General features: G+C 33.5%; 1 protein-coding gene across 1 annotated transcript; it reads left to right on the forward strand.

Annotated features, from left to right (window-relative positions):
- The first annotated feature begins 3,524 nt into the window (after positions 1-3,524).
- LOC149479090 (carboxypeptidase B-like) lies at positions 3,525-10,797 on the forward strand. The gene is made up of 7 exons (XM_089708581.1): positions 3,525-3,646; positions 3,805-4,017; positions 4,584-4,677; positions 6,321-6,422; positions 8,206-8,418; positions 8,795-9,220; positions 10,630-10,797. The coding sequence occupies exons 1-7, from the start codon at positions 3,567-3,569 to the stop codon at positions 10,783-10,785; spliced, it is 1,284 nt and encodes a 427-aa protein (XP_089564707.1). The 5' UTR covers positions 3,525-3,566; the 3' UTR covers positions 10,786-10,797.
- Positions 10,798-11,028: the final 231 nt, after the last annotated feature.

The following is an 11,028-nucleotide window of genomic DNA, read 5'->3' on the forward strand; positions in this document are numbered from 1 at the left end:
TTTAAAAGCCAAATGGAAAACCTTTTTTATGTGATTTTATTTTTTTATGGGCCCTTGAAGTTATGAACATACTGGGTAATTTTATCTTTCTTGGCATTTAATTCTTTTTTTTATTCTATTCGAAGATTTAACGATAGTAAATGTTACCATACTGAATTGGCCTATCTTTCAGCTTAGCACACAAAAAAAAATCAAGCATCTAGCGCAATAATTCACGTCACCATAAATAAAAATCTCATCGTACTCGGCGATAGATGAAAAATTGAAAAAAATGTAATAACTCCGAAAATACGAAAAATCGCATAACACACATGGGGGTGATTCGGATAGCACTCTAAGTCCTCTACCTCCCAGCTTCAGTATATCACTACTTTTTGGGACACCCTGTATTATCTGTAAGTAGTATAGTATAAAGTTGAGGAGATCGATTATTTATGTGAATGAAGTAATCTTAAGAACTTAGTTTGAATTGGAGATTCCAAAGGCCCTAAGACGACCTTATGGGAGTTCTTCGTTTGTGTCCAAGACAGAACGCTGCAAATCTGAAGACTCGGCTCCAGAAAGTGAAAAGAAATTAAGGTGCTTTACTTTTATTTATTTTACATTATTTTTATTTTGCTTTTTTAATATTCAAAGCAAATCTAACGAAATTGACCAGAATCCGACCTTTTAAAAACAAATTGTTATCCTCTAACACACGGACCGGTAATTGTTTTATGAAATAGTTTATGGGACACAGAGTGACAGGTAACATTTCATCCCGGAAAACACAATACACCGGGGTATAGTCGTACGTTTTGAATTATTCCATGGATGAAAGTTCCCTCGGTTTTGCCAGGAACGAGATTAAAGGTTTTGGTTAACTGAATAATATAAATATAAAAAAACTGTTTTTTTTTATATATTGTAATGCTGATATACTTAGAATGATCGAGTAATGGAAAACTCATTACAAATAAACCAGTAGGAATGAAGATATTAAAAATAGAATAACTTGGTACTATTGATACTTTAAAAACACAATAGTTGATGAATTAAAAATAAGGTAAAAACAAAAATGCAGTATTCAAATGATGTTACACTTCTTACAAAGTATGGGTCTCAGTTTAATACTGTTCCGTACATACGAGTAAAACCACATGTAGAAGCTAGTATAATGTATTTAAGCTCAAACACAAAACCGTATCTGTATTCAGTGACATGAAGATAGTGTCAGTGACGTCACTGTCGCAACTGACAATTTGACAAATGACAGATGCTTCCTGACATTTGACAGCTTGTGAAAAATTGCCGCGGATTTAGACTCGATTAAGGAAAGGGGTGAGCTATGTAATTATAGTGCGGAAGATATTTCCCCGAGGTTTAACGTTGATAAAAGAGATTTTTCCCTATTGTTGTACACATAGAATTTTAAGTTAACCTATAAAGGTGTGACGCGCAACAGATTTTTTTTATTCTTATCGTCATAGAATTCTAGATGAATTAATTCAACATTTCAGTATTATCTAAGTCCCCTCCGCCGCGTTTGTCTGTCTGTTTGTTCGCGATAAAGTCAAAAACTACTGCCCCGATTTTCTTTCTGTTTTCATCTATGCATAGCAAATTCTCCAGAAAAGTTTTAGTACCTATATAATTTGTTAAATGACTTCTCGCTGGCAGAAAGCAGATGCATACTATACGCAACATAAATCAACATAATTGGAATAGCTTAACTATAATCATAATCTCCTAAATTACATAAAATGAATCCAAAAACATTCGTTCTTATATTCGTCTTTATGTAACATGATTTCACTTTATATAATATTGTGTGCATAATATTATGTAAGCACTGTTACAAACCTCTTACCTTAATTATCGCAAAATTATATTACAATTTGATTTGATTTGATTTGATTTGATATTACAGACAATTAGACGTTTACTCTTCTATACCCTATACGGAGATGTTTTATCATTTCATCCAGGATTCCAGCCCATAACAAGAGACATGCGTGCATACTATACATAAGGCAAAATAGAAACTACTAGAAACTGCGTGACACACAGTCATTTGTTTTCAGGTCATGTTGAACCCGCAATATCGGAAACAAAAGCATTCATGACGAACATACAACTGTTTTGTTTCTCAGTCTGTGTATATCTATGTCTATGGGGAAACCTAGTTCTCAGCATTGAATTTGATATATAGGTACCATTTATATTAAATTTAGGTTACAGTTTCATATTGTAATATATAACCTTTTCAATTGTGTTTTCTATTATAAATTAATCAACTTACCTACTTTTACAATATGAAAAGACCTGCACTAACATTTACATTTGTCACTACATAGTATAAAACAAAGTCGCTTTCTCTGTCTCTATGTCCCTATGTATGCTTAAATCTTTAAAACTACGCAACGGATTTTGATGCGGTTTTTTTATAGATGGAGTGATTCAAGAGGAAGGTTTCAGTATATAATTTATTATGTTTTAGACAAAGCGGGCGAAGCCGCGGGCGGAAAAGAAGAAAATGTATAATCATTTCGACATCCATACTAATATAAATGCGAAATGTAACTCTGTCTGTCTGTCTGTTACTCAATCACGCCTTAACTACTGAACCAATTTGCATGAAATTTGGTATAGAGATATTTTGATACCCGAGAAAGGACATAGGATAGGTTTTATCCCGGAAATCCTACGGGAACGGGTTTTGAAAGCTAGTAAACAATATTTTAATCAACTCTATGTAATATATTTTATCTATCTCCTAAAATAATTAAATCCGCTTTAAAATGTAAAAATCGTTAATAATGTTACCAGTTTCCAAGTCTAAGTATACTTTAGGAATCGCGTTAAAGTATTGAATAAGTCCTTGCACGGAAGGAACTCTTTCTGAAGTTTTAAAAGGAGTTTTCTTATCTGGCAACTCGAGTCGGATTTGAGCTTGAAATTATAAATTGTAAAGACGAAAGCTGGATTTGTAAATAAGTTCAGGATTATGCCAATGCTTATCACTTACCTATGGGCCGATTTTTCAATCCTTAGTTAAAATTTATCCGTCCAATAAAGTATTACACGGACATTTTAAATATACTTATTTTTGGAATGGTAGTTTAATACGTTATTCGATGAATAATTAGTTTTAACAAACGATTGAAAAATCAGCCCTAAGACATATAATATTATATTCTCAGACCTACTGAATATAAGAAGTGTGTAAAAATCGGTCAAGTTGTTTCGAAGGATTTGATTAATGAAATATTTTTATCTTAATTTTTTACATACTTACCACTTTTTTATCTTATAACTTACGGGCAAATACAATGTAGTATGTTTTGTCCGTCAAAACAAAAAGTGTTCTTATTTCTTATAACATTTCTTCATGACGAAGTTGTAAGACATTTTATTAAAAACGTTATTAATAGTAAATACATACGATTAGCATATTTCGTTATATCGTATTATCAATTGAGGTTTATAAGACAATAAATAATATCGATAAATTTTATAAATTAAGAGATTACTTTGTCTGGGTTGTAAAATGCCGATCGTGCATTGAGTAATTTGATTCCAAAAAGATGGGTGTAAAATTACTTTTTATAGTTTTAATTGTGAATTTAAATTTTGTGTGGAGTGGGAAACATGATATCTATGAAGGGTATTAATTTAATTTTTAAAAAATTAAACCAGCTTTTCAAAAATATACCTACTATATTATCTATTTCTTACATAATTCATTCACGGATAAATATTTATTTTTATTTTCACTTACCTACTGAAAATTAAGCGTAGGATAAAATAATATGTCGGTTTTAGTTGCTCCGTCCATGGCGTAGTGTTAAATAACGATGAAGAGCTCAACATACTGGAAGAACTGGAACTAAAATTGAATCTAGATGTGTGGCAACGTGGTCTGCCGGCCGTACGTGATGCGGTCGTCATGGTTACCCCGGAGAATAAGCCGGAATTCTTCAGTACGTTGGAAAGTCATAGCATTCAATACTATGTACAATTAGACGATGTAGTTCAGTGAGTATTGTAAAAAATATTACTTAGAATAATCAGGATTAATATTAAAATAGTACCTAATAGAACTTTTTAAATGAAAGGGCTTTATAATCTTTACGTTTTACAAAAGAGGTCGAATAAAAAATAAAGTTAAAAAAAGTTACTGGCTGAATAGACTAGCGGCGCGCCGGCTGTATTGTTAAAAAATAAAAAAGTAGGCGCCTTTTTTCTAGAAGGATTTAAAAATGGAATTCTTCGATCGCTACATTATTTTTCTTGTCGTCGTGAACAGAATCATTTGAGTCAAATAATATAATACATATTACAAGCGTGAAATAAATTCAAGCAACCAATTCAGAGTCTTTTAGAAAAGTTTTTTCTATGTTTGGATTTTCAATGAGAGCATCAGAATGCCAATGCTGAATAGGTTTAGGTATAATAATGATGGTAATTTTTCGATACATTAACAAATCGAATTTCCCATGCTTTAAATACAGACCGGAACATTACTTCCAGAGTTTCTTTATCACAATTCATATAACGATAAAACGGTTCATATAATTGATACAAAGAATTATTTGTAACAGAGCGCTGGAGAATCATGAAGCCGACGTGATCAATTACAAAATGAGAAGAAGCAATGGTGCGATGCCTTTTAATGACTACCCTCGTTACGCTGAGGTAAAATGTTTCTGTTTAACTGTTGAAAATGTTTTAAATGTGTATTGAGTGGTTAAAAACGTGACCAATTGGAGCAGGTCGATATAGTAAAGTCAATAGTTTAGGTTCAAATAGTAAATCTAGATAATATGTGTATGGTACAAAATATATCTATAGTAATATTATAAAGCTGAAGAGTTTGTTTGTTTGTTTGTTTGAACGCGCTAATCTCGGGAACTACTGGTCCGATTTGAAAAATTCTTTCGGTGTTAGATAGCTCATTTATCGAAGAAGGCTATAGGCTATATATCATCACGCTAAGACCAACAGGAGCGAAGCAATGCGGGTGAAACCGCAGGGAACAGCTAGTGTTTTATATAATTAAATTAATTATTAATTATCTATACTAATATTATAAAGAGGAAACCTTTGTATTTTTGTATGTTTGTATTTTATTTGATTTCAAAATTTCTTTTACCATCACTTAGAGGGATTGGTATAGGCTATATTTTATCCCGGAAAACGTAAATTATATGTACCACGGGCGAAGCCGGGGTGGACCGCTAGTATATCATAATTTAATTTAATTATACGACGCGGGTCTTCGCTCGATTGAAATAAGTATATAATATGACAAAAAGGGTTAATTGACTACTGATAGATAAATTTTATCAGTGAGTCGTAAAACTGGCCTGACTAATGTTGAATTTAAGTCTTATTTTTGGTCTATTATTGAAATAAATATATAATTGAGGGCGAAAGCGGTTGAGATTTATTCGATAAACGATTAGATAAGTTCTTAATTAACAAAATGCATACTTATCCACAAGGCTGGTGTCACTAAAATCGAGTTCCTTTTGAAAGCTATCTATTTAATTAAATTTCATTAAGATCGTATCAGTAGTCAAAGAGGGAAGCTGCGACTTACCTACTTATGTATAATTTATATTCTAGTAGAATTTTAACATGGTTTCTATTTTAAGTTTATTAAATAGAAACTATCTCTGATCCCTCTAAATCGATATAGCGATTTAAACGTTCGTATATTAAGATATGTATAAAATTGATTTATTTCTTATAAAGAAATCAAATCATTGTAAAAATAATGTTTCATAGACCGGGTACATTACATTATATTAAAACATTACGACAAAAATACGGTAGGTTTGTAAAGAGAGGTTAATATTATTATATGTATTACTAGCTTTCCGCCCGCGGCTTCGCCCGCTTTGTCTAAAACATAATAAACCTTAATATAAGTATATAAATCTCGTGTCACAATGTTTGTCCTCAATGGACTCCTAAACCACTTAACCGATTATTATAAAATTCGCACACCATGTGCAGTTCGATCCAACTTGAGAGATAGGATAGTTTAAACATGTAGGTACCACGGGCGAAGTCGGGGCGGACCGCTAGTTATATACTAAAACCTTCCTCTTGAATCACTCTATCTATTAAAAAAATCGCATCAATATCCGTTGCGTAGTTTTAAAGATTTAAGCATACATAGGGACATAGGGACATAGATAGGGACAGAGAAAGCAGATGAGTGATTATAAACAATATTGAGTGGCAAGAATTTCGTTCACTACAAAATACTTTAAATTTAAAGCTAGTTTATAATATCATCCAAAATCTAAAGGGTTTTACCAATATTACAGATAAACGCGTACATGGAGAGAATAGCGAGGGAATATCCAAACATTGCCACTATAGTCACTGCTGGTGACAGTTTTGAAGGACGACCCATTAAATACTTGAAGGTAACGTGTGTAATATCACAGTATACAGATACAACCAGTAGGAAAACTTCATACAAAACGTTCGAAATGAAATGGCTTACGCACACAAGCAAGCGTGTTTACAAGAATCGTAAGTGTATTATTACAATTGACAGATATAATAATACCCTTATGATTCTCGTAAACATGAGTGCTTGTGTGCGCTGTACGTTGAACGTGTTGTATGAAGTTTCCTTACTGGTTTTATTTGTACATAATAATATATTGTAGTAATATTGTGTAAAATTGTATCCGACTAGCTGTGACGTGCGGAAATCACGTGTTTCTATAGCTCATGTCTTATTTTGATACAACTTATGTAACAGTAAAGTTTCATCAAAATCCGTATAGTAGTTTTCGTGACGGAATAATAAACATACACACATCCAATTTAATTTTATTATGACACTAGCGGTCCGCCCCGGCTTCGCCCGTGGTACATATTTACGTTTTCTCTACATAAGAACCATCCTCGTACTTCAAGGAATATGTATAATAGAAAAGAATTATCGAAATCGGTTCAGCCGTTCAGACGTGATGCCGTGACAACGCGAAACGGGTACAGACCCGCCGCCTTTTTATAGCTCCCGCCGCGAAGCGCGTCGAACGCGGCAACTGATACACAAAAATAATCCTTATGGCATGATTCTGTATTCACGCGCGATGACTTATAGCGTATATTTTCATGTATAACTTTGGTGTTTCTACACCGATTTACATGATTCTTTTACTATAACCTGCCCAGGAGTATGAAGAATAATTGTGCCAAATTTGGTTAAAATCCGTCGTGTAGTTTTTGTTTCTATAACGAATATACAGACAGACAGACAGACAGACAGACAGACAGACAAAAATTTTACTTATTGCATTTTTGGCATCAGTAGCGATCCCTTATCACCCCTTCATAGTTTTTTTTTAAATATATTTCATGTACAGAATTGGCCTCTCTACAGATTTATTATAATTTTATTATGACATTTATAATAATTATAATTTATAATTATTAATATAAATTATAATTTATAATTTATAATTATAATTATAAATGTATAATTTATAATTTTATTTTATATTTATAATTTAAGTAAAAAGGTGTAGATAGGTGACCAAAACCAAATTCGATCATCAAAAACGGCACTCCGATTAGTCATCCCAGTTCTCACTAGGCTGACTGCCATTTCTGGTATAATAACAATTATAAATATTTCAGGATAATTTTTACACACGGCACGATCTGATCCCATACTAAGCTTTTGCTTGTGTTATGGAAACCAGATGGCTGATAAACATACATGTATAATTTTTTAAATAAATACTTATTTAGATAATTAACACCCAGACACAGAGCAAACATCTATGTTCATCACACAAATATTTGCCCCGGGTGGGAATCGAACCCACGACCTCTGGCTTGGAAGGCAGGGCAACTACCAACTAAGCCAACCGGTCAGTCAAATCGGTATGATTCAAATATCATGAGCAAAAGATACAACAATATAAAGTAGCTAATTAGCCACATTACCACTCCCGGAGCACTCACCTTACACCTTTTTACTTATACCCTCAATTCCAGATATCAACAACAAACTTCGCCGACACTACGAAGCCGATCTATTTCATGGATGCGGCATTACACGCGCGCGAGTGGGTCACGACCCCAGTCACTTTGTACTCTATACATAAACTTGTAGAAATGTAGAGGATTTGGCTTCTGAAGAGAGGGATCTGTAACATTACACCTTTTTACTTATATCATTGATTCCAGATATCAACAACAAACTTCGCCGACACTACGAAGCCGATCTACTTCATGGATGCGGCATTACACGCGCGCGAGTGGGTCACGACCCCAGTCACTTTGTACTCTATACATAAACTTGTGGAGGACTTGGCTTCTGATGAGAGAGATCTATTGGATGTGGACTGGATTATCCTACCATTGGCCAATCCGGATGGTTATGAATATTCCCATACTAATGTAAGTTGTGGAATCGTGAAGTTATTAATTAATGATTTGAGAAAGTTTTGTATTTGGTTTGTATTTATGTATGTTAAAAAAGATTTATTAGATTACACCTCTTTTTAGGGCAATAACTACTTTTATAAACTAAATTTTACTGCCTATTTCAGTTCTAAATATTATTCATTTAACTTGATTTTCAAGAGAAGAGCAATGAGAGTTTTTATAAATTCTAACAAATTTTTATAACACCCAGGTAGCGTCTCTTGTTTGTGTGTATATTTCTGCTTATATAAATGTGTGCGTGCGTGAGAATGTGGGTGTGTGTATGTGTGTATCTGTCATAAAAATATAATACAAAAAAATCTATATTCTAAACTAATAATACCCACAGGAGCGTCTCTGGCGCAGAACGCGTTCCTACCGTCCCGAGATCAACGAAACTTGCTACGGCGTAGACGGCAACCGCAACTTCGACGTAAACTTCAACACCGTAGGGGTCTCCCCCGACCCTTGTTCCAACACTTACCCGGGCCCATATGCCTTCTCCGAACCAGAAACACGCATCATCCGTGACATCCTTCTAGAACATTCTGGAAGGATCCAGATTTACATGAACATTCATTCTTATGGGAACTACGTATTGTATGGATACGGTAACGCGACATTACCGAGTAATGCCATGGAGCTACATTACGTTGGAGCGGCGATGGGCGCGGCGATGGATGCGCTGAAACTGTCTAAAGCGGATTATTATAAAGTGGGGAATAGTAATTTGGTGTTGTACCAATCGTCGGGTAGTGCGCAGGATTATGGACAGGTGAGGATTGGAATACATTTTTTATGTTATTTCTTTTGGTTATGCGTATTCAGCTTTTTATCAATTTTTTGGTTAACGATCGTTCACTTGTATATTCGCGAATAAGATCTATCCTCCATAAAATCCTGATTCAGGACGAAGTCGTGAAGTTCATTATAATAATAATTAACTTTACAAGCAATCTCCAACGCTTTAATAATCTTATATATAAAAATGAATCGCAAAATGTGTTGGTAAGCGCATAACTCGAGAACGGCTGAACCGATTTCGATAATTCTTTTTTTATTATATTCCTTGAAGTACGAGGACGGTTCTCATGTAGAGAAAACGTAAATATGTACCACGGGCGAAGCCGGGGCGGACCGCTAGTCTATAATATAAAAATGAATCCCAAAATGTGTTGGTAAGCGCATAACTTGAGAACGGCTGAACCGATTTCGTTAATTATTTTTAAAGTGAAACTTTTATTACATCGTCTCAAACTTTTTGGTCTGTGTAGCGCATGTCGCGTGTATCGCGGCTGCCGAGTAGGTATACCTACTCGGCAGCCGATCGTCACGCGACATGCGCTACACAAAGCAGTGTTCGGAACCGTTCGAACAGTTTCACTTTTACCGTGGTTTCATAAAACCACACAACTTTTTTTTATTATATTCCTTGAAGTACGAGGATGGTTCTTACGTAGAGAAAACGTAAATATGTACCACGGGCGAAGCCGGGGCGGACTGCTAGTAATATATAAAAATGAAACCTGTTTCGCGTAGTCACGGCATCACGTGTGAACGGGTGGACCGATTTAGATAATTCTTTTTTATTATATTCCTTGAAGTACGAGGATGGTTCTTATGTAGAGAAAACATAAATATAATATAAACGTGTTTTAATATTATAAATACACGCCACAAAAACGATTATCACAATATTGTAATCGGTATCAGCTATGGAATTATCATCAAATGACGGTCTGCGTAATCGTTGTGATAAATAATTGTATTTTATGCATCCATTTTTTGTATCGTATTAAATTTAGATCGATTACAAATCATTGGCACGTGAATATGCGTGGAAGATTATTATCGATTTTATTTTGAATTTTCTTCAGAAAGGAAAAAAATAATAATAAAAAATTAACATACTATTCCGCAACTAACAAAAGTTTTCACCTTGGAGATAAGAACAATAATGAACACACTTTTGCTTAAAATTGAGATTCCAGATACCTAAACAAAATATTATGGGAATCGAGACACGAAAATTTTTATAACAATAAGTTTTATAAAAGCAATTTACAGTATTTTGTCCAGAAGAATATAGAATTTTCAAGGTTCATTTATAATAAGTTCCTGTTTTTATTTTACCAATATAATATATTTGATGATGGAACACTAACATTTTTACGTTATTTTCAGCTTCACGTACCATTTTCCTACACCCTGGAGTTACCGGGCTACTCCTATTTGTTCCAAGTGCCACCAGATTATATCGAACAGATCAACAAAGAAACCTGGGCTGGGATCGTAGAAACTGCAAAATTGGCCAAACTGTTTTATAGAGCTGGATTATAATAAAAAGACAGTTATTAACTTATTAATAACATATTTAAATATAGCACTGTTAATATAATTATTACATAGATAAAATATTAAAACTATGTATTTCAATAATATTTTATTAACGAATTGAACATATTCTACTTAAAAAAGAACAAAAAACACATAATTTTTTTAGCTTTCCAATTTTATGAAGTACCTTTACAAGTAAGTATTATATTAAGTTTTCAAATATAATTCATATAAAACATGTAAGTC

This window comes from Colias philodice, chromosome 21 (genome assembly GCF_061535455.1).
Source record: "Colias philodice isolate Cphi_HAF_F1 chromosome 21, ilColPhil1 Martin Lab GWU primary, whole genome shotgun sequence".
NCBI classification, from domain to species: Eukaryota; Metazoa; Arthropoda; class Insecta; order Lepidoptera; family Pieridae; genus Colias; species Colias philodice.